Here is a 24,238-nt window from a genome sequence, read left to right as displayed (position 1 = left end):
ATCTTAAAACTAGCATTGGTTTGCTCACACACATTTCGGTGAATTTCATTGCCTCTCCAGGAACCTGGATGACTGCCGCTTCAACTGTGTTTTAAGGAAGACCATGTGTCCAGTATAATATAATTAAAGTAAATTAATATTCACTGAATCATGGGCGTCACAAGTGGGCTGAACGAATACCAAAGCGCTATGAACCCAATTTGAACAGATTTTTCTGTGATTTAAATGTAATAAACAGATTGAGAGGATAACAAAATAACTACATCATGATGGGGATATGCGAAATATAGCGTATTGAGCCTGCATGATTGAATGAAGCAATACATGTCTCCCCCCCCCCCCTATTTTAAACATGATAGCCTATCATTTGTACTCACTCATCAATGCCCTCGACCAGCCTGAAGTTCAGGTTGTTGGCGGACTGCTGCGGTCTGCCTGCGTTGTCTATGAACACCAGTCTGGAGGGATCAGCCCTCCTCACCTGAAAACACACACACACACACACACACACACACACACACACACACACACACACACACACACACACACACACACACACACACACACACACACACACACACACACACACACACACACACACACACACACACACACACCACACACACACACACACACACACACACACACACACACACACACCTCAAAAATGTGGAATAGGCTGTGTTTTTGCAATTTTTGTAATAACTATTAATCTTTTATGTACTTGTTCTATCTTTATTACATTATGGGAGTTTAGTCATTTAATCGTTGCATCCCTAGTTTAGATAAATGAGGCCATTCATGCCTTTTCTAAGGAAGAAATGTTTACATATAATTTAACACTGAATAACATACAATACAAATATGAATGTTGGCTAAATTCCATTTAGCGGCTTCAGTGTCAGGGTCAGAGCAAGGTCGGTACTGTTCTGTAGGCTGATACTTTAAGTGTGAATCTATATGCCTACTCCCTGAATCTGCTTTATGGTTTTCACTTTCTTTGCTTCATTTGTTCTGTTTTCATTTGTTCTTCTTGCTTATCTTTCTTACAGTGCAGACGCTTTTCTGCTTGCTCTTGCCTCTGCTTACTTTTTATGCTGATTTTCCTATTCTTATTCTCTGAAAACTTCGAGCAGCGGCTCCTGGACATTAACTTATCACTGGGACAGTTCATCTTCGTAAATAGACGGAGGGTTTCAGCCATATTTCAACATTTTTACGACGACGTCAGTCTTACAATAGCGTGGCCTAGCAACAGCTAAAGCCTGGTAGGCTACTGCTATTTAGCTTAAGCTAGTTGGTAGCAAAATGCCTCCGTTCTCTACAGATGACTTCCAGAAACTTATACAGAAGATGGCTGTGTTGGAAATGAAAATGCAACGGTTGGAAGTTAACGTGGAAGTGAATGGACTATGTCGTGGGAATGACACGACTTTACCAGTGTTGCAAAGTAATGGAGAAGGGTATGCTAACTCACAGCTAGTTAGCAGCTACAAGGATTCCAAGGAACAGGAGGGCTGTGTACCGGGTAATAAATCTACAAGTGGTAGTCCTCCCTGGAACTCTCTGGGTGCAAAGCCTAAGAGTAAATCACTTCCATGGGATTTGGGAGGACGGATAACAGGCAGAGCCCAGAGCTCCGAAATCTGTGATGCGACCGGCTGGCCTGCATTGTTATCACCCAGGAAGAGCGCCTCTTCAACCCCTATTCATACTAGGAAACAGCAGTGGACAGCTGCTAAAGGGAGAATTACAAACAATCCTCCTAAACCACCAAGTGTGCCAATCCAGAACAGATACGCTCCGCTGACCGAGAACCGGAGATCTGATGACCTGGATAACCTGTCCTCTTCACGCAGCAGGGTAAGGACCAATAGCTACTCTAAAAGTAAAAGGCTAGAGGGAAAGCTAACGACTGGGCCTGAAACTCTGATTGTGGGTGACTCTGCTGTAAGAGATGTAAAAGGTCTGTGTAATAAGAACAACACCAAAGTACTCTGTTTTCCCAAGGATGTGGTCTCTGACTTGGCTGAGAAGATCCTGCATATTGGGGCTGAACATCCGATTGTGAAGAATGTGGTACTGCACATTGGAACAAATGATGTTGTGAAACAACAGTCAGAAGTGCTGAAAGAAGACTTTAAATGTTTGTTGGAAACTGCCAGCTCTCTAAATGCAGAGGTGTTCATCAGTGGCCCTCTACCGCCAGTCAGAAGAGGAGTGGAGAGATTCAGAAGATTGTTTGCACTGAACACCTGGCTTTCAACGGCCTGTACTGACCATTCTGTTCATTTTATTGACAATTTTAACTTTTTCTGGGATCGCAGACATCTTTTCAAGGCAAATGGAGTTTGCCTGAACAAGTCAGGAGTGAAATTGTTTATCTCTAACATATTCAACTGCCTGCGTCATCAATCTGTTCCCTCTGCCAAGGACAAGCGGCAAGAGGAATCAAAACACGAGAAAGACACAACACATCACGCAGAAAACCCTGAAGAATTATCACTGCACCCGCCTGAGGAATGTTCTGATTATGGGAGACATATGAGACACATGGAGGAGTCTCCACTGCCCCCCCCCCCCTGTCAACGCCTTTGAGGATACTCCGTTCACCCTTTCACCCTCGCCCACCCTCCTGGAGATCGATGAACACACAAAGGAGATACAGAGGGTTGGCACCGATTCCTTCCTGGAGTTCAAAGACCAAACGAAGGCGATACGCAGGGCTGGCACCATGTCCTTTACCCCCGCTCCTCAACGACGCCCACCAAAATCACCGCGGAGACGCGCACCATCTCCCCCGTCCTCATCACCGCGCCTACGTCAACCACCTCCCCCCCTGGCAGCATGTCCTCTACCCCCGCACCATCTAGCCCGTCTCCATCACCGTGCCTACGTCGACCACCTCCCCTCCCTTCGAGGGGGCATCTGCAGTCTCCGAAGCCTGATAAGGATGTGTGTGTACAAAACACAACAAACTCTTACTGATATGTGATGGGTCCAGGCTCAAGGGCGTATGGCACTCTCAACTCTTTCCAGGACATGTCGGGGCCCTGCCTGCCAGTAGCTTTGCCGATATCTGTGTTGATAGGTAATAGATTAAGAGCGGTGAATCATAGAAACAGGAGCGCTCAAACGTTTGTGTGAGTGTATCTAATTTAGCAGTGATTCCATGTCAGCCACAGCTTGTTACAAAAAACATGACTGATAGTGTGTTTAACAAACTTAAACTAGCTTTATTAAATGTCAGGTCTTTGGCAGGAAAAACATTTTTAATCAATGATTTAATCACTGAGCACAATCTCGATTTTATGTTTTTAACAGAAACTTGGATTGAACAAAATAACAGTGCAGCTGTTCTTATCGAATCAACCCCTCCCAACTTTAGTTTTATGAGTCAGGAAAGAATGCATAAGAAAGGGGGTGGAGTTGCTATTCTGTTCAATGATTCCCTTCAATGCAGGAAGACATCGTATGGAAACTTTGATTCTTTTGAATATGTGGCCCTTCGGCTGAAATGCTCCTCTCGAGCTCTGTTCCTAAATATCTATAGACCACCCAAATACTGTGCAAGCTTTTTTGATGACTTTACTGAACTGCTGTCTATAGTGTGTATTGACTTTGACCGTCTAGTCATTGTTGGTGATTTTAACATCCATGTTGACAACCCCCAGGACAGAGGGGCTAAAGAACTGTTTTGTGTTCTTGATAGCTATGGACTGACTCAGCATGTGACGGAGCCCACGCACAATAAGGGGCACACTCTGGACTTAATTATCTCAAAGGGTGTGAATATCTCTAAGGTTGTGGTGACTGATGTTGCACTCTCTGACCATTCCTGTGTTTTCTTTGAGAGCTCTATTTCTGTTCACAAAAATGTTCAAAAAGAGGTAACCACAAAGCGATATTTAACTGAAAATACTAGGGAAATGTTTACTCAGAATTTCTCTTCCACACTTGCCCCTGCCAACATCTCAGTAAATGAGCTAGTAGATCATTTTAATTCAAAAAATTAAAAATGTTATAGATGCCATTGCTCCAACTAAGGTAAAGGAAGTGTCTGGCAAGAAAATATCTCCATGGAGAAAGGCCATGAGCGTGAAAACAGAAAAAAAGAGAATGTCGAAAAGCTGAACGCAGGTGGCGAAAAACAAATCTCCAGGTTCACTTTGAAATCTATAAAGAGAGACTTGGCCTTTATAATTTGGAATTGAAAAAACGCACGACAATCGTTCTTCTCTGACATCATTACCAAAAACAAAAACAACGCACGTGCCTTGTTTGCTACCGTCGACAGACTAACTAACCCCCCAGTGTCAGTAGCCTCTGAATTTCTATCCACCAGGGCGTGCAATGATTTTGCCTCCTTTTTCACTGACAAAATTCAGAAAATCAGACAAGCAGTCAGTGCCTCTGCATCAGGAACAGCAAATGTGTTGTCCCTATCTCCACTTAACATCAATTCAGACATCATGACACAATTCCATCAGATTAATGATAAAAACCTAGAGGACATTATTCAAACTTCTGAAATCCTCCTCCTGCTGCCTTGATATTATTCCAACAGGATTTTTCAAAGATGTTTTGCCTTGCATGGCCTCAGATCTACTTCATATAGTAAACAAATCTCTTCACTCAGGTATTTTTCCACAGGCCCTGAAAACTGCAGTCATTAAACCGCTCTTAAAAAAGAATAATCTAGATGCTTCAGTAATGAACAATTACAGGCCCATATCAAACCTGCCATTTCTAGGTAAATCATTGAAAAAGTTGTTTTTCAACAGTTGAGTAATTTCTTGCATTTAAATAACTGTTTTGATGTGTTCCAGTCAGGCTTTCGTCCAAACCACAGCACTGAGACTGCTCTTGTAAAGGTCTTTAATGACATCCACTTAAACACAGACAGTGGCAGAACTTCAGTGTTAGTATTATTAGATCTCAGTGCTGCGTTTGACACTGTTGACCACAGCATATTACTAGACCGACTGGAGAACTGGGTGGGACTTTCGGAAACAGTTCTAAATTGGTTTGAATCCTACTTAAAGGACAGAAACAACTTTGTTTCTATAGGTAAATACACATCTGAGTTGACAAATATGACATGTGGGGTTCCTCAAGGCTCCATCTTGGGGCCTCTTCTCTTTAACATCTACATGCTACCACTGGCTCAGATAATGAAGAACAACAAAATAAGTTACCATAGCTATGCAGATGACACACAAATTTACGTAACAATTTCACCAGGAGACTATGCTCCAATTCAAACACTGAGTAAGTGCATTGAACAAGTCAATGACTGGATGTGTCAGAACTTTCTCCAATTAAACAAAGATAAAACTGAGGTAATGGTTTTTGGAGCCAAGGCAGAACGTATACAAGTTAGCGCTGAGCTTCAGTGTGCAATGTTCAAAACAACAGATAAAGCCAGAAATCTAGGTGTAGTCATGGACTCTGACCTGAGTTTCAACAGTCACATTAAAACTGTTACTAAATCAGCCTACTATCACCTAAAGAACATATCTAGGATTAAAAGACTAATGTCACAGCAGGATTTGGAAAAAACTTGTCCATGCTTTTATCTTCAGTAGACTCGACTACTGCAATGGTGTCTTCACAGGTCTCACTAAAAAATCTATTAGGAAGCTGCAGCTAATTCAGAACGCTGCTGCTCGAGTCCTCACTAACACTAAGAAAGTGGATCACATCACTCCAGTTCTGAAGTCTTTACACTGGCTTCCTGTGTGTCAAAGAATAGATTTCAAAATACTGCTGCTGGTTTATAAAGCACTGAATGGTTTAGGGCCCAAAATACATTTCTGACCTCCTGCTAAATTATGAACCATCCAGATCTCTCAGGTCTTCAGGGACTGGTCAGCTTTCTGTCCCCAGAGTCAGAACTAAACATGGTAAAGCAGCGTTCAGTTATTATGCTCCAAATATCTGGAACAAACTCCCAGAAACCTGCAGGTCCGCTACAACTCTGACTACTTTTAAATCCAGGCTGAAGACTTTTCTTTTTGTCGCTGCTTTTAATTGAACTATTCATATCTTAGACTGCACTGTAACTTTTATCCATGTACTTTTTTCTTTTAATGTTTAATTGACAGCACTGTAACTTTTATCCATGTATTTTTTCTTTTAATGTTTATTTTATTAGCTTTTCTTTTTAATGACTGATTTTAAATGCCATTTTCTTAATCTCTTTCATTTTTTGTAAAGCACTTTGAATTGCCTTGTGTTGAAAAGTGCTATATAAATAAACTTGCCTTGCCTTGCCTTGCCTTGCCTTGCCTTGCCTTGCCTTGCCTTGCCTTGCCCTTGCCTTGCCTTGCCTTGCCTTGCCTTGCCTTGCCTTGCCTTGCCTTGCCTTGCCTTGCCTTGCCTTGCCTTGCCTTGCCTTGCCTTGCCTTGCCTTGCCTTGCCTTGCCTTGCCTTGCCTTGCCTTGCCTTGCCTTGCCTTGCCTTGCCTTGTTTTTAATTCAGTAGGTGAACCTATATGTTCATAAAATAGTGTGTATGAGCTTAAAGGTAGGGTAGGCAATTCACTTCAGAAACACTTTTTGTTATATTCCATGGAATGCTCTTAGCATCCCGATAGCAATGAATATATTAAATGCTTTGACAATAAATATATACAAATATTTCATCTGTGGAAGCCATGGCGCTGTAAAAAGCCGGCCCGGGGCAGATAACTGGATGGCCTACCTGCCTGTCAGCCTTCCATCTGTGCATAAACTTCTCTCGTGCCCTCATTGGTCATGTGCGCGTTCGTGTGTGTTGGAGGAGGGGCAGATCTGTAAGGAAGGGGCAGATTTTTTTCGGCTGCGTACTTTCAAATTCTAGCGCACTCGAGCTGGGCTGCAGTCGAATAGTCCATTTAGCTTAGGAACCTTCCTAACCGAGTGAAATGACCCGGAAGTCCCTCAGTGGCAGCCATGATAAATGCCGTTCAGATTCTCTAGATGATAGGAAAGGAGGTTTCACACTTCCTTTATAACCTCCTTTAGCTTAGGAACCACTGGACCTCCCTCACCGAAAGGAGAGGAGAAAATAAATACATTTGTATTGATTTTAAGATCTTTTAATAGTTCATACAATCATACGTATTGGGATCATTTGTATTAATGTGGACCGGAGGGAGAGGGTGACAACGAGCATACATTTTACTTTCCTTTTTTATTTCAATTCCAACTTTGATCATGAAGAATATGTTTCTCTGTTGTCCACGTTCATAAAGCATAAAACAACAGCTTCAGAGCACGGTGCAGAGTCTCTAGATGAGTTTACAGAAGTCCCTCGTTCTTATTAAACTTCCATGTTGTAGTCCGCTGTATAGAAAACTGTAGTTTCCATAGTTACCCCACAGCAGCAGACGCACATTCATGACGTCCGCTGGCGCATCATAAACACGTCGGATAGTGAAAGTGCATTCGGATTCTCTAAAGTACCGCAGTCTCTTCTCCTAAGTCCTTTTGAATTCTCCTATCCACTATCCCTTAACCCCGTGACGTTTCACTCAGAGGTCAAGGAATAGACGATAGGGTTAGACGATAGGAGCTGATTTTTGGATTATCCGACCGCAACCCTGGTTTCTCCATTCTTACCTACCCCACCTTTAACTGTGTGTATTAAACTAAAACGGAGCATTTTCTGTCAGCTCAGATTTTATTTCTGATTCTTTAAACTGTAGTTTGTGCTCATGTGTTTCATTGTTGGTGTATGTTTGGTCGTGCAAGGCAAGGCAAGTTTATTTATATAGCACTTTCCAACACAAGGCAATTCAAAGTGCTTTACAAAAAATGAAAGAGATTAAGAAAATGGCATTTAAAATCAGTCATTAAAAAGAAAAGCTAATAAAATAAACATTAAAAGAAAAAATACATGGATAAAAGTTACAGTGCAATTAAACATTAAAAGAAAAAGTACATGGATAAAAGTTACAGTGCAGTCTAAGATATGAATAGTTCAATTAAAAGCAGCGACAAAAAGAAAAGTCTTCAGCCTGGATTTAAAAGTAGTAAGAGTTGCAGCGGACCTGCAGGTTTCTGGGAGTTTGTTTGCAGTGAAACTGTTCCTCCTCTCTCAGGTGTGGAACTTCTCAACCTGCTGCCACATTTCCATCCCACACTGGAATACTAAATACTCATTCTGACTCTGGCCTAGCCTTTTGGAAACTGAGCCAATATTGACTTACACCTGCATGCCTCATGCAGGACTTCTGCCTGAAATGAAAAAACACTGAGCAGAAAACTAATTTGATCCTAAATATCTTGGTTTCTTCTTTTCTATGGTCACATTGTTCTGTTGTCTTAGATAACACACATCTTATTTATATTTATTTTCTCTTGTATTTATTTGCATTGCATTTGATATTGAGGTATACTAAAATAAATGGAAAGTAACCAGTTGACATTACTTTTATATTGTGACTTTTATAGTATGATTAAGTTACTGATTACATTTGTACAGGTAATTTGTAATTGGAACATAATACATTTGAATAGTAACCCTCCCTGTTAGTGACACCAGTTCTCTCTCTCTTAATGTGTTCTTGCATGTGGAGTTGAAATATGATCAGTATTGTGTGTAAGACATACCAGGATGTGAACCAGCAGCAGTTCCTTGGTGTTGCCACACTTGGTGTACAGCATGTTCTCCACACAGAGGTCTGTTGGGTCGGGTTTAAAGCCACAGCAGTACCTGTCCAGCCGGTCATTTACCTGCAGCAACACACAGAGCTCAGGGGGTAGCCGGGAGAGACTGAGGAACTGCTCGGGTTGCATTGCACTGTTTGTCTCTGGAAGGAGTCAGCGGCGCTGGGATTGTTCTCAACTTGTTAGTGTGTCAGGGACAGATTGTGTCACCGTAATCTGTGCAAGATGCAGTCACAAGACTAAACAAACATCTAGATGCTAGGCTCGGAAAAACTAAATTATCTTAATGTTGTTTGTTTTGTCCACCACTTTATATGGTGGTTGGGCATTATCTTCAAGATAGATATATATATATATATATATAATATATATATACTTTATTAATCCCAAATTGGGACATCTAAGGTGACTTTGACTGATTAAACCATGATCATACTTTAAACTCATTTCAAACTATAAACTGAGACCATTTCAAACATGTTGACTGCTCTGAGCGTCCATTGATTTCCCCTCAGAAGAATCTGCCTGTTAGCAGTCTGCAGGAGTGTACATTTCAACTTCCACTCCAAGTGTCACCTTATCCAGAGTGTGCCTATCCTCCCTAGGGTGTCCTCCCCTGCTCTGGTGTTTGTGAATGATTCCTTCACGCTGCTCCTCTGCCTTTGGTGTTCAGTTTCCTGCTGTCACAGCCCAGGGAGGTGTTAACAGAGCAGATAGGAACAAGTGTTTAGAGGCACTCATCGACTCAGCAGATCAATAGGAAGCTATGAGAGCTTGGCCCTGTAACAGGGAGCGACCTCTGGCAGCGAGGGGAAGAGAGCTGCCTCATGGGTTATCATATTTAACCCTACACACACTGTAGAGGGGGTTTGGATACACATTCTGTCTTAGTGTGCAGGCAAATCTAAATAGGACAACTTGACCAGGTGGTAAAATCGGAATGACTGCAGTTCTATACAAAGGTGCAAACACAATTGGCTGTTCAGAGGACAGTATTAGTTTATTATCATATAAGACAAAGGAAAGCAGCAAATCAATTCATTAATTAAATAATAATTTGGCTTGACCTGAATGATCTGATTACAACAGACTCTCTTTTATTTGTTCATTATAAAATAAGTTTTGTTTTAATACGTGTAAGATTTGTGTCAGTGTTAAAGAGGTTGGAAGCTGATTAATTACACTTTCAGATGTATTTTCAGCATCTGGTCCCGAACAACAGGTTCAGAGCTCATCGTTTTGACACTTTCCCATTATATACTTGATATATGATTTATGAATTAAATATTTCTCTAGATAGTAAGGAAAGGAACTTCAATGCCTCTTTCAAATGTCCCTACGCATAGGATACACTTGACCACCTTATATAAAAGGAAAAGAGATAAGGCCTGTTCCACAATCAATCCCTGCTGCAACATTTAAAGTGATGCACCATTCGGATATTTACGAAAACAAACAAGACTGACAAATGCAGATCATGTTACAGTGTTTATTAAGCATTTTCAATCCTATGCTGTAACTAGGGCTGCACGATATTGAAACAAACTGACATTGCGATATATTATTTTCCCCTGCGATATATATTGCGTTTTTTTTAACTATATTTAACCGGATGAAGGATTTTAGTCACGGACGTCTGGATCTTAACCATAGACTGTATATATAAAGATCTTAACTGGTTGACTCATCATACCTTAAGTCATGATCTAACATGTCATCATGATAATGCATGTTGCTTACCCTCAAATAAGGGGGTTCATCTGTGAATGAAGAAGAGAAGAACCTTTTTGTATCCAAAATAGTTCCAGATGGCAGATGTTGCTTTTCTTTTTGGAAGTAAATCTTCATTCTCGCCGGTATTGTCCTCCTGTTCCTCGCTAATTTTTCACCGGTGTTTTGATGGTCTGCAAACTAGCGGGGCGGGGCCTGCTGTGATCTGATCAAGAATGATTGTGATTGGTGGTTTGCTGTGCATGCAGAGCCTGCATGTCACTCACTCAAGTACCCCTGACATGCATGAGAGCCCCGCAAGTTTTCCTTTTGTAGCAAGCAGCAAAAATAATTGTAATATGACGTGTTTGAGTTAATTTACCTACTTAATATCACACGTCCTAAAAAATAAAATAGAAAAAAAAAAAAAAAAAATTGTAATAAAATCGCACGTCCCTGCGATGTGAATATCGCGCATGAGCATATCGCGGTTATCGCCATGACACGATATATCGTTCAGCCCTAGCTGTAGCCTTAGGAAGTAATGATGCTTTGATCTTCGAGCAATAGAGTTTGAGTGCCACAGTGACGCATCCTAAAACCCGGAAGTAAACTCCTTCCGGTTCCTTCGCAAAAACCAATGCAATTTTCGAATCATAAATCTATCGATCATAAATCTATCGATTAGATTTATGATTCGAAAATTATAAAAATAGGGTAGACATGTGGATATTATCCGGCTGAACAAAACGTGATCCGTCTCTTCAATGTGTCTCAACCACAGACCTTATTTCCAGCTATTTTCCAAAATCCTATGGAGAAATTGCATTGGTTTTTGACGAAGGAACCGGAAGTGGTAAAATGCTAACTTACTTCCGGGTTTTAGGACGTGTCACTGTGGCGCTCTATACTCCCATAGGAGAACGCTCATTACTGTAAATAATCACATCATAATAATGTTGCCCGACATGTCGGTAAGGGCAGTTAGATCCTCTTAACACTGCGGGCGTCCTGATGAGTTCTTCTTCACATCATGATATTTCACTGTTAAGGAAAAGTGGCTGAAAAAGACATACTGTAGTTCCCAATTTTTAGGGAAATTCAACCGCAACCCTGGTTTTGTTCTATAAATACTTCCCTCTGTTTTTGGGTTGGCGCTGATAGGGACTTCATCATTAGCTGCACAGCTGTTGACAGGGGCTCAAACACAGAGTGTCATGATATACAGTCTCAAAGTTTTGTGAAAGTTTTTGCAATTTTGTAAAGTTACAGGTTTTTTAAGACACGACTGGCCGAGCTCAAGAAAGGGATCATGGTGTCTGAACTGTTTAAGGGGGCCGATGCAAACACACTGTTTTTGACATAAGATAAGAATATTGTTTGACATGAAATGAATAACCTTAGCTATGCATAGCAAATACAAATACCAATAAAATATCATCAATCAATAAATCATTACATTACATTACATTGCATTTAGCTGACGCTTTTATCCAAAGCGACTTACAATAAGTGCGTTTGACCAACAAAATACAAACTTGATGAAAACAGAATCATATACAGTAAGTACATCAGGTTTCATAGAGCCAAACATTTCAAGTGCTACTCAACTGGCTATAGATAAGCCAGTCCTTTAATAGTATATAAGTGCTCTGTTAGCAGTTCTTTGTTAGCAATTCTATCGCTCGAATTGGAGTCGAAAGAGATGAGTTTTCATTCTGCGCCGGAAGATGTGCAGGCTTTCTGCTGTCCTGATGTCAATGGGGAGCTCATTCCACCATTTTGGAGCCAGGATAGCAAACCCACATGTTTTTGCTGATGGGAACTTGGGTCCCCCTCGCAGCAAGGGTGCAGCGAGCCGTTTGGCTGATGCAGAGCGGAGTGCACGTGCTGGGGTGTACAGTTTAACCATGTCCTGGATGTAGGAAGGGCCAGATCCATTCGCAGCATGGTACGCAAGTACCATTGTCTTGAAGAGGAAAAGATGCCTGGTTTTGTTGTTGTTATTACTGTCAGGAAATGTACAACCTAACCCTGGTCCGCCCAGTAGTAGTAGTCAGATCGCTACTCCTGCTGATTTTAAAGCTAGGTCTGGGTTGGGTTTCATCCACTTGAATGTGCGCAGTCTGTTAGGTAAACTAGATTTTGTCCGTATCTGGGCGAGCTCGACTGACGCTGACGTTATTGTTGTATCAGAAACATGGCTAAACAAATCTATTTTGGCCTCTGACATTGCCTTAAATGGTTTTAATATGTATCGTACCGACCGGCCTAATAAAGGTGGTGGCGTTGCCATTTATGTTGAGAATAAGTTCAGTGTAACCACATTAGTTTCCAAATCGATCAGTAAGCAATTTGAATTTTTAGCCATAAATATAGAAGTTGCAAAGGGTCAACAGGTCATGGTAGTGAGTTGTTACAGACCCCCCTCAGCTGTCAAAGACTCCTTGTCTTCGCTAGCAAATCTTTTATCACAACTAGACTACAAGGAAATAGTGCTACTTGGAGATTTTAACTGGGACTGGTTAACTGCAGTGTCAGAGGATTTAAAAAACCTTTGTATCTCTTTAAATGTTACTCAGATTGTTGACAGTCCTACTCGCCCTAACATTAAGTCCCCTAATAAATCCTCCCTAATTGATCTCATTTTAACTAATGTGCCCTATAAATATTCATCTGTGGGAGTATTTGCAAATGATCTGAGTGATCACTGTGTTGTAGCCACAATTAGGGACACTAAGGTCTAAAAGGTTAAACCTCGCATTATCATTAAGAGAGACAAAAAACATTTTGTGGAGCAGGGTTTTGTGCATGATCTGTTTGATTTTGATTGGGGTAAAATCGATCTGTGTTCTGATGTAGAAACCGCATGGTCTTATTTTGATCTTGGTTTTATGGAGATCATTGATAGACATGCACCCCTGCGTACATTTAGAGTAAAGGGATGAGACAACCCTTGGTTTTCTGCTGAACTGTCTAGTCTCCTACATGAGAGAAACAAGGCCTGGGCAAAGGCTAGGAAATCAGGCTCAGAGGTATAATGGCTGCATTTTAGGCAGCTAAGAAATAGCTTCACTTCTCAAATCAAAAGTGCTAAATCAAAGTACTATCTGTCAGTAACCACAAAGAATCTGAATAATCCTGGAAAATTTTGGAAATCCATTAAATCGTTATCCAACGGCGATATCCGTAATGAGCTACCTCCGTGCATTACCACAGCATCTGGCACTATATCGGACAGGGCCACCATACTAAATTGTTTTAATGAGCATTTTGTGTCCTGTGGTTCTCTATTTGATTCTGTCACTAACTCTGCTTCTGTGAACACTACAGTATGTGACTCTGAAAAACGTGTGTTGGAAAACCCTTTTAGTTTTACCCCTTTTACTGTTGATGCTGTTCGTGAAGCTTTAACCAAGTTAGATCCTAAGAAACTGGCTGGCCCGGACAACGTAGAACTTTTCTTTTTAAAGATAGCTGCAGATTTGATTGCTCCACCTCTTACTACTCTTTTTAACTTCTCCCTCAGCTCAAACACAATTCCAAAATTGTGGAAGTCAGCGTATGTCCTGCCTTTGCTAAAAGGAGGGGAGGCCACCTTATTAAATAACTATAGGCTAATCTCTAAGTTGTCAGTTCTGGCTAAGGTTCTTGAGTGAGTGAACAGGTAAAGGTGTTTTTATGTACAAATGACATCCTGTCTAAACATCAGTCAGGCTTCAGAAAACAACACAGCACCATCACTGCCACAATGAAAGTGGTGAATGATGTGGCGAGTATTTTAGATAATAAGCAGAGTTGTGCAGCTCCATTTGTTGACCTTTCCAAAGCGTTTGACACCGTCGATCATCACATTTTAAAGCAGAGGCTAGCCAGTATAGGCATGTCCAGCCATGCAGTGGGGTGGTTTGTAAACTACCTCTCTGAAAGGTCCCAATGTGTTCACTTTGATGGGCTGTCTTCTGAGTGGTTAAACATTGATAATGGTGTTCCTCAAGGTTCTGTTTTAGGTCCACTTTTATTCTCCATCTACATCAACAGTTTAGGTGAAAATGTGGATGAAGCTACTTTACATTTTTATGCGGATGATACCGTGATGTACTGTGCAGGTCCCTCGATTAAGGAGGCTGGTGTTAAATTACAGGCTGTTTTTAACATTATTCAGACTCAGCTCTCTGAACTAAAGCTTCTTTTAAATGTTGAGAAAAGCAAGGTAATGCTTTTTTCTAAAGCTAAAAAGACACCAGAGCCTGTTTTAGATATTGTAACTACACAAGGAATAAAACTTGAAGTGGTTACCTGTTACAAATACCTTGGTAACTGGCTTGATGATTGTCTCACTTTTAAACTTCATGTCAATAACCTGCTTAAAAAGCTGAGGGTTAGGCTAGGTTTCTTCTACAGGAACAAGTCCTGTTTCTCCCTTGAGGCCAGGAAAAGTCTAGTCACTGTGACCTTTTTACCTGTGCTGGACTATGGTGATTTGATGTATATGAATGCACCTGCCAATTGCCTGGTCAAGTTAGATGCCGCCTATCACAGTACACTAAGATTTGTGACAAACTGTAAAGCATTAACCCATCACTGTACCCTGTATGCAAGAGCTGGTTTGCTTTCACTAACTGTACGGAGGCTCAGTCACTGGTACATTTGTATATACAAAGCCATGTTAGGGAAACTTCCATCTTATATCTGCTCCCTGATCTCACGGAAAATTGTAAGTGGCTACTGCCTGAGATCGAATGCTGTGGTTTTATTAAATGTGCCAACTGCTAGGACTGTCTTAGGGAAGACAGTTTTTAGATGCGCAGCTTCTCTGTCTTGGAATAGTCTGCAAATTAAATGGAAACTGAACAATCTGGTGCCACTAAATGTTTTTAAAGCTCGGTTGGATGCTACTCAATCGGAAGCTATTGGTACCTGTTTATGTGGATAATTATGTAAATGATGCTGTATGATGTCCTTTTGTTGTTCTATTTATGTTTTTATGTTTCATGTGGAACTTCTTGAGCAGGTCTCCCTTGAAAAAGAGATCAATGATCTCAATGGGATTTATCTGTATAAATAAAGGTTTGAAAAAGTGGATTCTAGCAGTTACCGGAAGCCAGTGAAGGGAGCGGAGGAGCGGTGTGGTGTGGGAGAATTTAGGAAGGTTGAAGACCAGGCGAGCCGCTGCATTCTGGATGAGCTGCAGAGGTCGGATGGCACATCAATGTCAATGTTACGTGCCGTAGTGGGTGCTGGTGTGTGTGTCTCTCTCCCTCTGATTGTCTCCAGGTGCAGCCTCTCCCCCCAACACGTTCTCACTCCCAACCCGTCACATGTTGACGGTCGGTCAGGGCCCCTCCCCGTCACTCTATTACGGACAGGGCACCCCTTGAGAGTCAGTTTTCAACGGGCAGGGCGTCCCATTAACTTGCATAGAGCTCCCTGAACGTTGGTAATAGACGAGTTGGGATCGCGGCAAAATGCTCTCCGCAGATCCATTCTCACAGCGTTTATCAGCCTTTTTCTTACTCAATATCAAGCCACACTTATTGTTTTTACTTCTTTATTTTAATTGAATAATGTAGGACTTTTGTTGCCGTCAGTTATGGGGAGAGTAAGGGCTCAGAATACTGAAATCTGTATTGTTTCATTGTTTTTTCCTTCTAATTTTGTATTCTTTTCTAAACCACACACTGTTATTTACTCAACAATAACACATAATTATCCTTGTGTTTATTTGTTTGATTAATAAACAAAAGTTGGAGTCCGTCAGGACCGAGGGTCGGAGAGCATTTTACACCCGGAACTTAAGTAAGTATTCTCTCCGCTTCGCTTGACAAACCCCGTGATAGTACTCAAGCTCTGTGATTGGATGTTTGAGTGTGCGCCGAGAGTTACGCCGAGCGTCGAACAGAACTTTGAAATGGGATGGAACCACGGCAGACTGTCCAAAACTGGATTTGAATGGGTCCACCCCCCGTCCCCCACCCCGTCCCCAGAACTACACATGCTGGCTATTGTGTGTTTCGCAACATGTTCTATGGCACGTCTCTACTGGGAATTGTAGTTTTTTTAATATATACCCACATGACAGCTAAGGTCAGAAGAGCTTTATTTAACAGCTCTTATGTATGTGACCCCTCCTGTTGTTAATTGATAAGCCTGAAACATGCACGTGTCAAGGTTCAGAGGCACATTTTGCAAATATGGCAGTAGCCATCGACCATCTTAAGATAAGATATACTTTATTGATCCCAAGTTGGAAACATTTGCGTTACATCAGCATGTGTAACAGTTGTAAATATGCAGTGGTGTTTATTTGTAAATCCTTTAGTATAATCACACAAATTCTGTGTTTTATATTTAATAATTCTGTGTTCTTTATTTATTGAATGTTCAATACCTGACAAGGTCGGAGATGAAAAACTTGGGTCGCAGGTTCCTCAACAGTGCATTACAAGACATCTATCAATATGTGTGTATACTTCCACCATTAAACTGTCTTTCTTATACTATCTACATACATCTTATAAGAGTATAATACATATGTATAATATCAGTTAAAATAAGTGCTTAAACATGCAGTAGTTAACATTGCAGGAAAGCAATATATTAGTATTTTGTCAGGCTTAATATTTATACCCCCAAAGCTTTTTTCTTATTCAAAATAAGACCTTAACCTAAAGTATTCTTTAATGTTTAAATAAAGCCTTATTAGTTTGTCTGTCTGTGTCTCCTATTAATATCTAATACATTTCAATACCGTGCTTTAACCACCAGGTGTCCCTTTCTATCAGCTGTGCACCGTTATGGTGTAAATATACCAATATACCGATTGGATCAAATATAAAAGTCAGCCGAATTAGTATTGATACTGCAAGGAGACTTATATTGTGAAGAGAAATTGAAGATGTTGTTTAATTGCTGATATATTTATGATCCACGTCACATATTCAGTTTCGGACGCAGTTCTTCCTGTTTGTCTAGAATCAATCAATCAATCAATGTTTATTTATATAGCCCAATATCACAAATGTTACATTTGTCTCAGTGGACTTCACAGTTTTAGAAGTCTTCTCATCAGGGCTCTATAAATAGCGAACTACGGCAGATATGTAATATTTAATGCAGCCGAACCGTGTATTACAATGCCGTTATGTGATGACCTCCAAAGAGAAAAGCAAGCAAACACGGAATAAAGTATTATTTTATTTTGAAAAAATGTTTTCGGATTTCACATCAACAGGAAGTCCGGTTAACTAAAATGTCTGTGCGGAACAATACCCTTTTACATTTAAATTTAAATGTACATTAAAGTATTTTGTGAGGCCTTCTAAAATGTTTTTAAATATAATTAGGGTTGTAGTTGAAGAGTTTGTAAATTATTGTGTTGCCTGGCAATCGCATAACGGCACCCCATTGATTCCACAACCACACATATGGATTAACATGGATTAACATCGATTTAATACATTAATGTAGCCTTTGTTTCTGCTAAAAGAGGTGTCAACCAGCTGGGGCAACAAGAAAATCGGCGAAATCGAGTGTGACTATTAAAAAATAAATCATTATTATATTAATATTGACAATAACAACCGACCGTCGGGGAGCGTTCTCATGGCATCTATTATCAACGCTATGGGAGGTCTATGAAGGTCTATGGGACGCCCTGCCCATTGAAAACTGACTCTCAAGGGGTACCCTGTCCATAATAGAGTGACGGGGAGGGGCCCTGACCGACCGTCAACATGTGACGGGTTGGGAGTGAGAACGTGTTGCTCCCTCAGGTGCTCCCAATCCCCAATCAGGGCCTCCATAAAGGACCTGAGGAAGGCTGCAGTTGCTCTATCCTTCTCCTGTGGCTGCAGTCGCTCTATCCTTCTCCTCTGGCTGCATGTGTGCAGCATAGTGTCTATGTCTCTGTGTTCTGTTAATTATTAGGAGATGTGCTCCAGTGTATATTTGTGTTCTAGTTTATTTTAGTTTGCTTTGCAAGTTGGCTCGTGAGCCCTTTTTCTTTTGTCCATTAAAAGACCATCTTGTGGCTTCAGAGATCCGTTTCCTCTCCTTTTTCTCCCGCCCGGTCATTTTATATTTTGTTATTTCCCTTTGGTTCCCCTAGCCCAGTAGGGAACGTAACAATCAACATCAATGGATTTCCATTACATATCTCACTTGCTTTGGTAGCATAAACCTGAAATACCTGATGTTTTAGGCATATGATTCAGTAATTGTGTTTTGTTTAACCTGTTTTTGTTAGGATCTGTCTGTGTTGGTGTTTTTCTTGTCTTTTTCTATCTTTGGGTTTCCTGTTTTATTTTGTAAAGTGTTCACCCCCGTTTCCTGCCTGTTTGCTTTCTGTCTGTTTCCCTCCCCGATTGTGTTCACCTGGTACCCTCTGTGTTTTCTCCTCCCTCCTCACCTGTCTCGTGTTTATGTGATTAGTCCTGGGTGTATTTAAGTTCTGGGTTTTCTGTCTCTCTTTGTCGGGTTGTCTTGTGTTGTGAGTAAACTGCGGTGAGTGTTCTGTTCTGTCTGGAGATGTGTAGCCTTGAAATAAAGGAATTATTTTGTCACTTAAATCTGCATTTGGGTCCTGCTTCCTGCACACCGTAACATTACAACCCGACCTTAAGTATGGGCCCAGCAGATCCCTTTGAGCAGGAGCTATTGGAGTTTTCCTTTGCTTTGGATGACTGCTCGTATCGATGGTTGGGAGCGTCCAGGGTTCAGCAGCGAGAGGCTGTTCTGGCAGAGGCACGCCGGATTACGATGGAGAAGCCAGGCTTGGTTAAGTTCTTATCGGGCATGATTTTGGATTTTCTCACGGTGTGTTATCCCCTGCCTCACAGCCCCAGGCCTCCCAACTCCCGTTTTGATACCACACGCATTGGTGTGGTCCGTCTGGCGTCAGCCCCTGCTTCTCACCCAGTGTTTGCTACTGTCCAGGAGCCATTAGCTGGTACTCGTCTGGCCTTTGGAGGTCCACGGAGCCTCCAAACGGCTCCTAAAGGAAGGAGTCGCAAGGCCAGGTTGGCAGCACGAGCCCAAAGGGCCAGGGTTCCAGAACCAGTTCAGCCCCCAGCAGCCATGGTTACAGCCCCAGTACAGGCCCCAGCAGCCATGTTTCCGGCCATGGTTCCAGACCTAGTACAGACCCCAGCAGCCATGGTCCCGGCCCCAGTCTCGGCCCCAACAGCCATGGTTCCAGACCCAGTCCCGGCCCCAGCTGCCATAGTCCCTTCTCTAGTCCCTTCCCTAGTTCCTCCTCAGGTCACTTTCCTAGTCCCTTCTCTAGTCCCTTCTCTAGTCCCTACTCAATTCCTTTCTCAAGTACCTCCTCTAGTCACTTCCCTAGTCCCTTCTCCAGTTTCCCCTTTAGTCACCTCTCTAGTCCCCTCTCTAGTCCCCTCTCCAGTTTCCTCTCAAGTTCCTTCTCTAGTCTCTTCTCGAGTCACCTCTCGAGTTCAATCTCAAGTCCCTCCTCTAGTCCCATCTCTAGTCCCATCTCTTGTCCCATCTCCAGTCCCCTCCTTTAGTCCCTCCTTTAGTCCCTCCTCTAGTCCCTCCTCGAGTCCCCTCTCTAGTTCCCCTCTCGAGTCCCCTCTCGAGTTCCCTTCTCTAGTCCTTTCCCTAGTCCCTCCTCAGGTCACTTCTCTAGACCCATCTCCAGTTCCCTCTCGAGTCCCCTCTCCAGTTCCCTCTCGAGTTCCCTCCTCTAGTCTCTCCTCTAGTCTCTCCTTTAGTCCCTCCTTTAGTCCCTCCTTTAGTCCCTTCTCTAGTCCCTCCACTAGTCCCTCCTCGAGTCCCCTCTCTAGTTCCCCTCTCGAGTCCCCTCTCGAGTTCCCTTCTCTAGTCCTTTCCCTAGTCCCTCCTCAGGTCACTTCTCTAGACCCATCTCCAGTTCCCTCTCAAGTTCCCTCTCGAGTCCCCTCTCCAGTTCCCTCTCGAGTCCCCTCTCCAGTTCCCTCTCGAGTCCCCTCTCCAGTTCCCTCTCGAGTCCCCTCTCCAGTTCCCTCTCGAGTTCCCTCCTCTAGTCTCTCCTTCAGTCCCTCCTTTAGTCCCTTCTATAGTCCCTCCTCGAGTCCCCTCTCTAGTTCCCCTCTCAAGTCCCCTCTCGAGTTCCCTCCTCTAGTTCCTCCTCTGGTTCCTCCTCTGGTCCCCTCAGGAGTCCCCTCTCTAGTTCGCCTCTCGAGTCTCCTCTCGAGTCCCCTCTCGAGTTCCCCCTTGGTTCCCCTCTCGAGTTCCCCCTTGAGTCACGTCTCAAGTCCCGACCCAATATCCTGGTCCGTTGGAGGTTCCGCTGGGGGTCCTGCCAACTCCAAGTACTGTCCCGTTGGAGGCCCCGTCAACTACTCCTCTGCCGGGGGTCCTACCAATCCATGTACTGTCCCATTGGAGGTCCCGCCGACTACTCTCCTGCCGGGGGTCCTGCCAACCCTTTGTCCTGTCCCGTTGGAGGCCCCGCCGACTACTCTCCTGCCGGGGGTCCTGCCAACCCTTTGTCCTGTGCCGTTGGAGGCCTCGCCGACTACTCTTCTGTCGGGGGTCCTGCCAACCCTTTGTCCTGTCCCGTTGGAGGTCCCGCCGTCTACTCTCCTGCCGGGGGTCCTGCCAACCCTTTGTCCTGTCCCGTTGGAGGGCCCGCCGTCTACTCTCCTGCCGGGGGTCCTGCCAACCCTTTGTCCTGTCTCGTTGGAGGTCCCGCCGTCTACTCTCCTGCCGGGGGTCCTGCCAACCCTTTGTCCTGTGCCGTTGGAGGCCCCGCCGACTACTCTCCTGCCGGGGGTCCTGCCAACCCTTTGTCCTGTCCCCTTGGAGGTCCCGCCGTCTACTCTCCTGCCGGGGGTCCTGCCAGCTCCTTGTCCTGTCTCGTTGGAGGTCCCACCGACTACTCTCCTGCCGGGGGTCCTGCCAACCCTTTGTCCTGTGCCGTTGGAGGCCCCGCCGACTACTCTCCCTGCCGGGGGTCCTGCCAACTCTTTGTCCTGTCCCCTTGGAGGTCCCGCCGTCTACTCTCCTGCCGGGGGTCCTGCCAGCTCCTTGTCCTGTCTCGTTGGAGGTCCCACCGACTACTCTTCTGCCAGGGGTCCTGCCAACCCCATGTCCTGTGCCGTTGGAGGTCCCACAGACTGCTCTTCTGCCGGGGGTCCTGCCAACCCCATGTCCTGTGCCGTTGGAGGTCCCGCAGACTACTCTTCTGCCGGGGGTCCTGCCAATTCCATGTCCTGTGCCGTTGGAGGTCCCGCAGACTACTCTTCTGCCGGGGGTCCTGCCAACCCCATGTCCTGTGCCGTTGGAGGTCCCGCAGACTGCTCTTCTGCCGGAGGTCCTGCCAATTCCATGTCCTGTGCCGTTGGAAGTCCCGCAGACTACTCTTCTGCCGGGGGTCCTGCCAACCCCATGTCCTGTGCCGTTGGAGGTCCCGCGGACTGCTCTTCTGCCGGGGGTCCTGCCAGCTCCAGGTCCTGTGCCGTTGGAGGTCCCGCAGACTACTCTTCTGCCGGGGGTCCTGCCAACTCCATGCTTTGTCCCGTTGGAGGTCCAGCAGACTACTCTTCTGCCGGGGGTCCTGCCAACTCCATGTCTTGTCCCGTTGGAGGTCCCGCAGACTGCTCTTCTGCCGGGGATCCTGCCAACCCTATGTCCTGTCCCGTTGGAGGTCCCACCGACTGCGCTCCTGCCGGGGGTCCTGCCAATCCTGTGTCCTGTCCCGTTGGGGGTCCCGCCGACTGCCCTCCTGCCGGGGGTCCTGCCAACCCTATGTCCTGTCCCGTTGGGGGTCCCGCCGACTGCGCTTCTGCCGGGGGTCCTGCCAACTCCTGGTCCTCTTCCGTGGGGAATCTTGCCGACACCTGTCCCACCGGCTCCGGATCCTGTCCGGTCGACACCGGCTCCTGCCCGGCCTCCGGAGCTGTCCGGTCTTCGCCCTCGAGCCCGGCCCCCTGAGAGTCGCGGTCTTCGCCCTCGAGCCCGGCCCCCTGAGAGCCGCGGTCTTCGCCCTCGAGCCCGGCCCCCTGAGTGCCGCGGTCCTCGCCCTCGGGCCCGGTCCACTGACTCTTCCTGCCTTCGCCCTCGGGCCCGGCCCCCTGACTCTTCCTGCCGCTGCTTTCGCCCCTCCATGGTCCTCACCTTGGACTCTGTCTTGCCCCCGGGCCGTCCGCCCGAGACCCCTTCCTGGTCCTCTGCCTTGCCCCCGGGCCGTCCGCCCGAATTCCCCTTTTTGGACTCTGCCTTTCCCCCGGGCCGTCCGCCCGAGACCCCTTCCTGGTCCTCTGCCGTGCCCCTGGGCGGTCAGTTCAGTCCCGTCCTCCTGACCCCCTCCACCCACCCTGGTGGCTTAGTGATGCGTCCATCCTCCGGACCCCCTCCACCCACCCTGCTTGGGGTTTTGGATTTTTTTTTGTTTTGTTTTGGGACGTCTGGGATCCGTCCCTTGAGGGGGGGGTACTGTTAGGATCTGTCTGTGTTGGTGTTTTTCTTGTCTTTTTCTATCTTTGGGTTTCCCGTTTTATTTTGTAAAGTGTTCACCCCCGTTTCCTGCCTGTTTGCTTTCTGTCTGTTTCCCTCCCCGATTGTGTTCACCTGGTACCTCTGTGTTTTCTCCTCCCTCCTCACCTGTCTCGTGTTTATGTGATTAGTCCTGGGTGTATTTAAGTTCTGGGTTTTCTGTCTCTCTTTGTCGGGTTGTCTTGTGTTGTGAGTAAACTGCGGTGAGTGTTCTGTTCTGTCTGGAGATGTGTAGCCTTGAAATAAAGGAATTATTTTGTCACTTAAATCTGCATTTGGGTCCTGCTTCCTGCACACCGTAACATTACAACCCGACCTTAAGTATGGGCCCAGCAGATCCCTTTGAGCAGGAGCTATTGGAGTTTTCCTTTGCTTTGGATGACTGCTCGTATCGATGGTTGGGAGCGTCCAGGGTTCAGCAGCGAGAGGCTGTTCTGGCAGAGGCACGCCGGATTACGATGGAGAAGCCAGGCTTGGTTAAGTTCTTATCGGGCAGGATTTTGGATTTTCTCACGGTGTGTTATCCCCTGCCTCACAGCCCCAGGCCTCCCAACTCCCGTTTTGATACCACACGCATTGGTGTGGTCCGTCTGGCGTCAGCCCCTGCTTCTCACCCAGTGTTTGCTACTGTCCAGGAGCCATTAGCTGGTACTCGTCTGGCCTTTGGAGGTCCACGGAGCCTCCAAACGGCTCCTAAAGGAAGGAGTCGCAAGGCCAGGTTGGCAGCACGAGCCCAAAGGGCCAGGGTTCCAGAACCAGTTCAGCCCCCAGCAGCCATGGTTACAGCCCCAGTACAGGCCCCAGCAGCCATGGTTCCAGACCTAGTACAGACCCCAGCAGCCATGGTTTCAGCCCCAGTTCTGGCCCCAGCAGCCATGGTCCCGGCCCCAGTCTCGGCCCCAAAAGCCATGGTTCCAGACCCAGTCCCGGCCCCAGCTGCCATAGTCCCTTCTCTAGTCCCTTCCCTAGTTCCTCCTCAGGTCACTTTCCTAGTCCCTTCTCTAGTCCCTTCTCTAGTCCCTACTCAATTCCTTTCTCAAGTACCTCCTCTAGTCACTTCCCTAGTCCCTTCTCCAGTTTCCCCTTTAGTCACCTCTCTAGTCCCCTCTCTAGTCCCCTCTCCAGTTTCCTCTCAAGTTCCTTCTCTAGTCTCTGTGTTCTGTTCTGTCTGGAGATTTGTAGCCTTGAAATAAAGGAATTATTTTGTCACTTAAATCTGCATTTGGGTCCTGCTTCCTGCACACCGTAACAGTTTTAACATTTGAGTGTTTTTAAAAAAAAATATTGTACTGAGAGCTGATATTCTGAATTAGTTTTATATTAAAGTTGATACGTTTAGAAATAGTAAGCAATGTGTTGAGGACAACAGCAGGTTT

General features: G+C 44.8%; 1 protein-coding gene across 4 annotated transcripts in view; it reads right to left on the bottom strand.

Moving 5' to 3' along the window:
• The window catches only part of gask1a (golgi associated kinase 1A), a 43,257-nt gene that overhangs the window by 1,681 nt on the left and 17,338 nt on the right, over window positions 1-24,238 (bottom strand). For 3 of the 4 annotated variants that reach the window (XM_034227950.1, XM_034227935.1, XM_034227943.1), the window contains 2 exons: window positions 8,598-8,720; window positions 378-481 (listed from right to left, as the gene is read on the bottom strand). In XM_034227950.1, coding sequence (XP_034083841.1) covers window positions 378-481; window positions 8,598-8,720 — 227 coding nt within the window. The remainder of the gene's footprint in view (window positions 1-377; window positions 482-8,597; window positions 8,721-24,238) is intronic. The other variant, XM_034227960.1, reaches the window with a different exon arrangement.

Source organism: Gymnodraco acuticeps, unplaced genomic scaffold (assembly GCF_902827175.1).
Source record: "Gymnodraco acuticeps unplaced genomic scaffold, fGymAcu1.1, whole genome shotgun sequence".
Classification (NCBI taxonomy): domain Eukaryota; kingdom Metazoa; phylum Chordata; class Actinopteri; order Perciformes; family Bathydraconidae; genus Gymnodraco; species Gymnodraco acuticeps.
The sequence above is the reverse complement of the archived record's forward strand: the minus strand, read 5'-3'. Positions and strand labels throughout refer to the sequence as shown.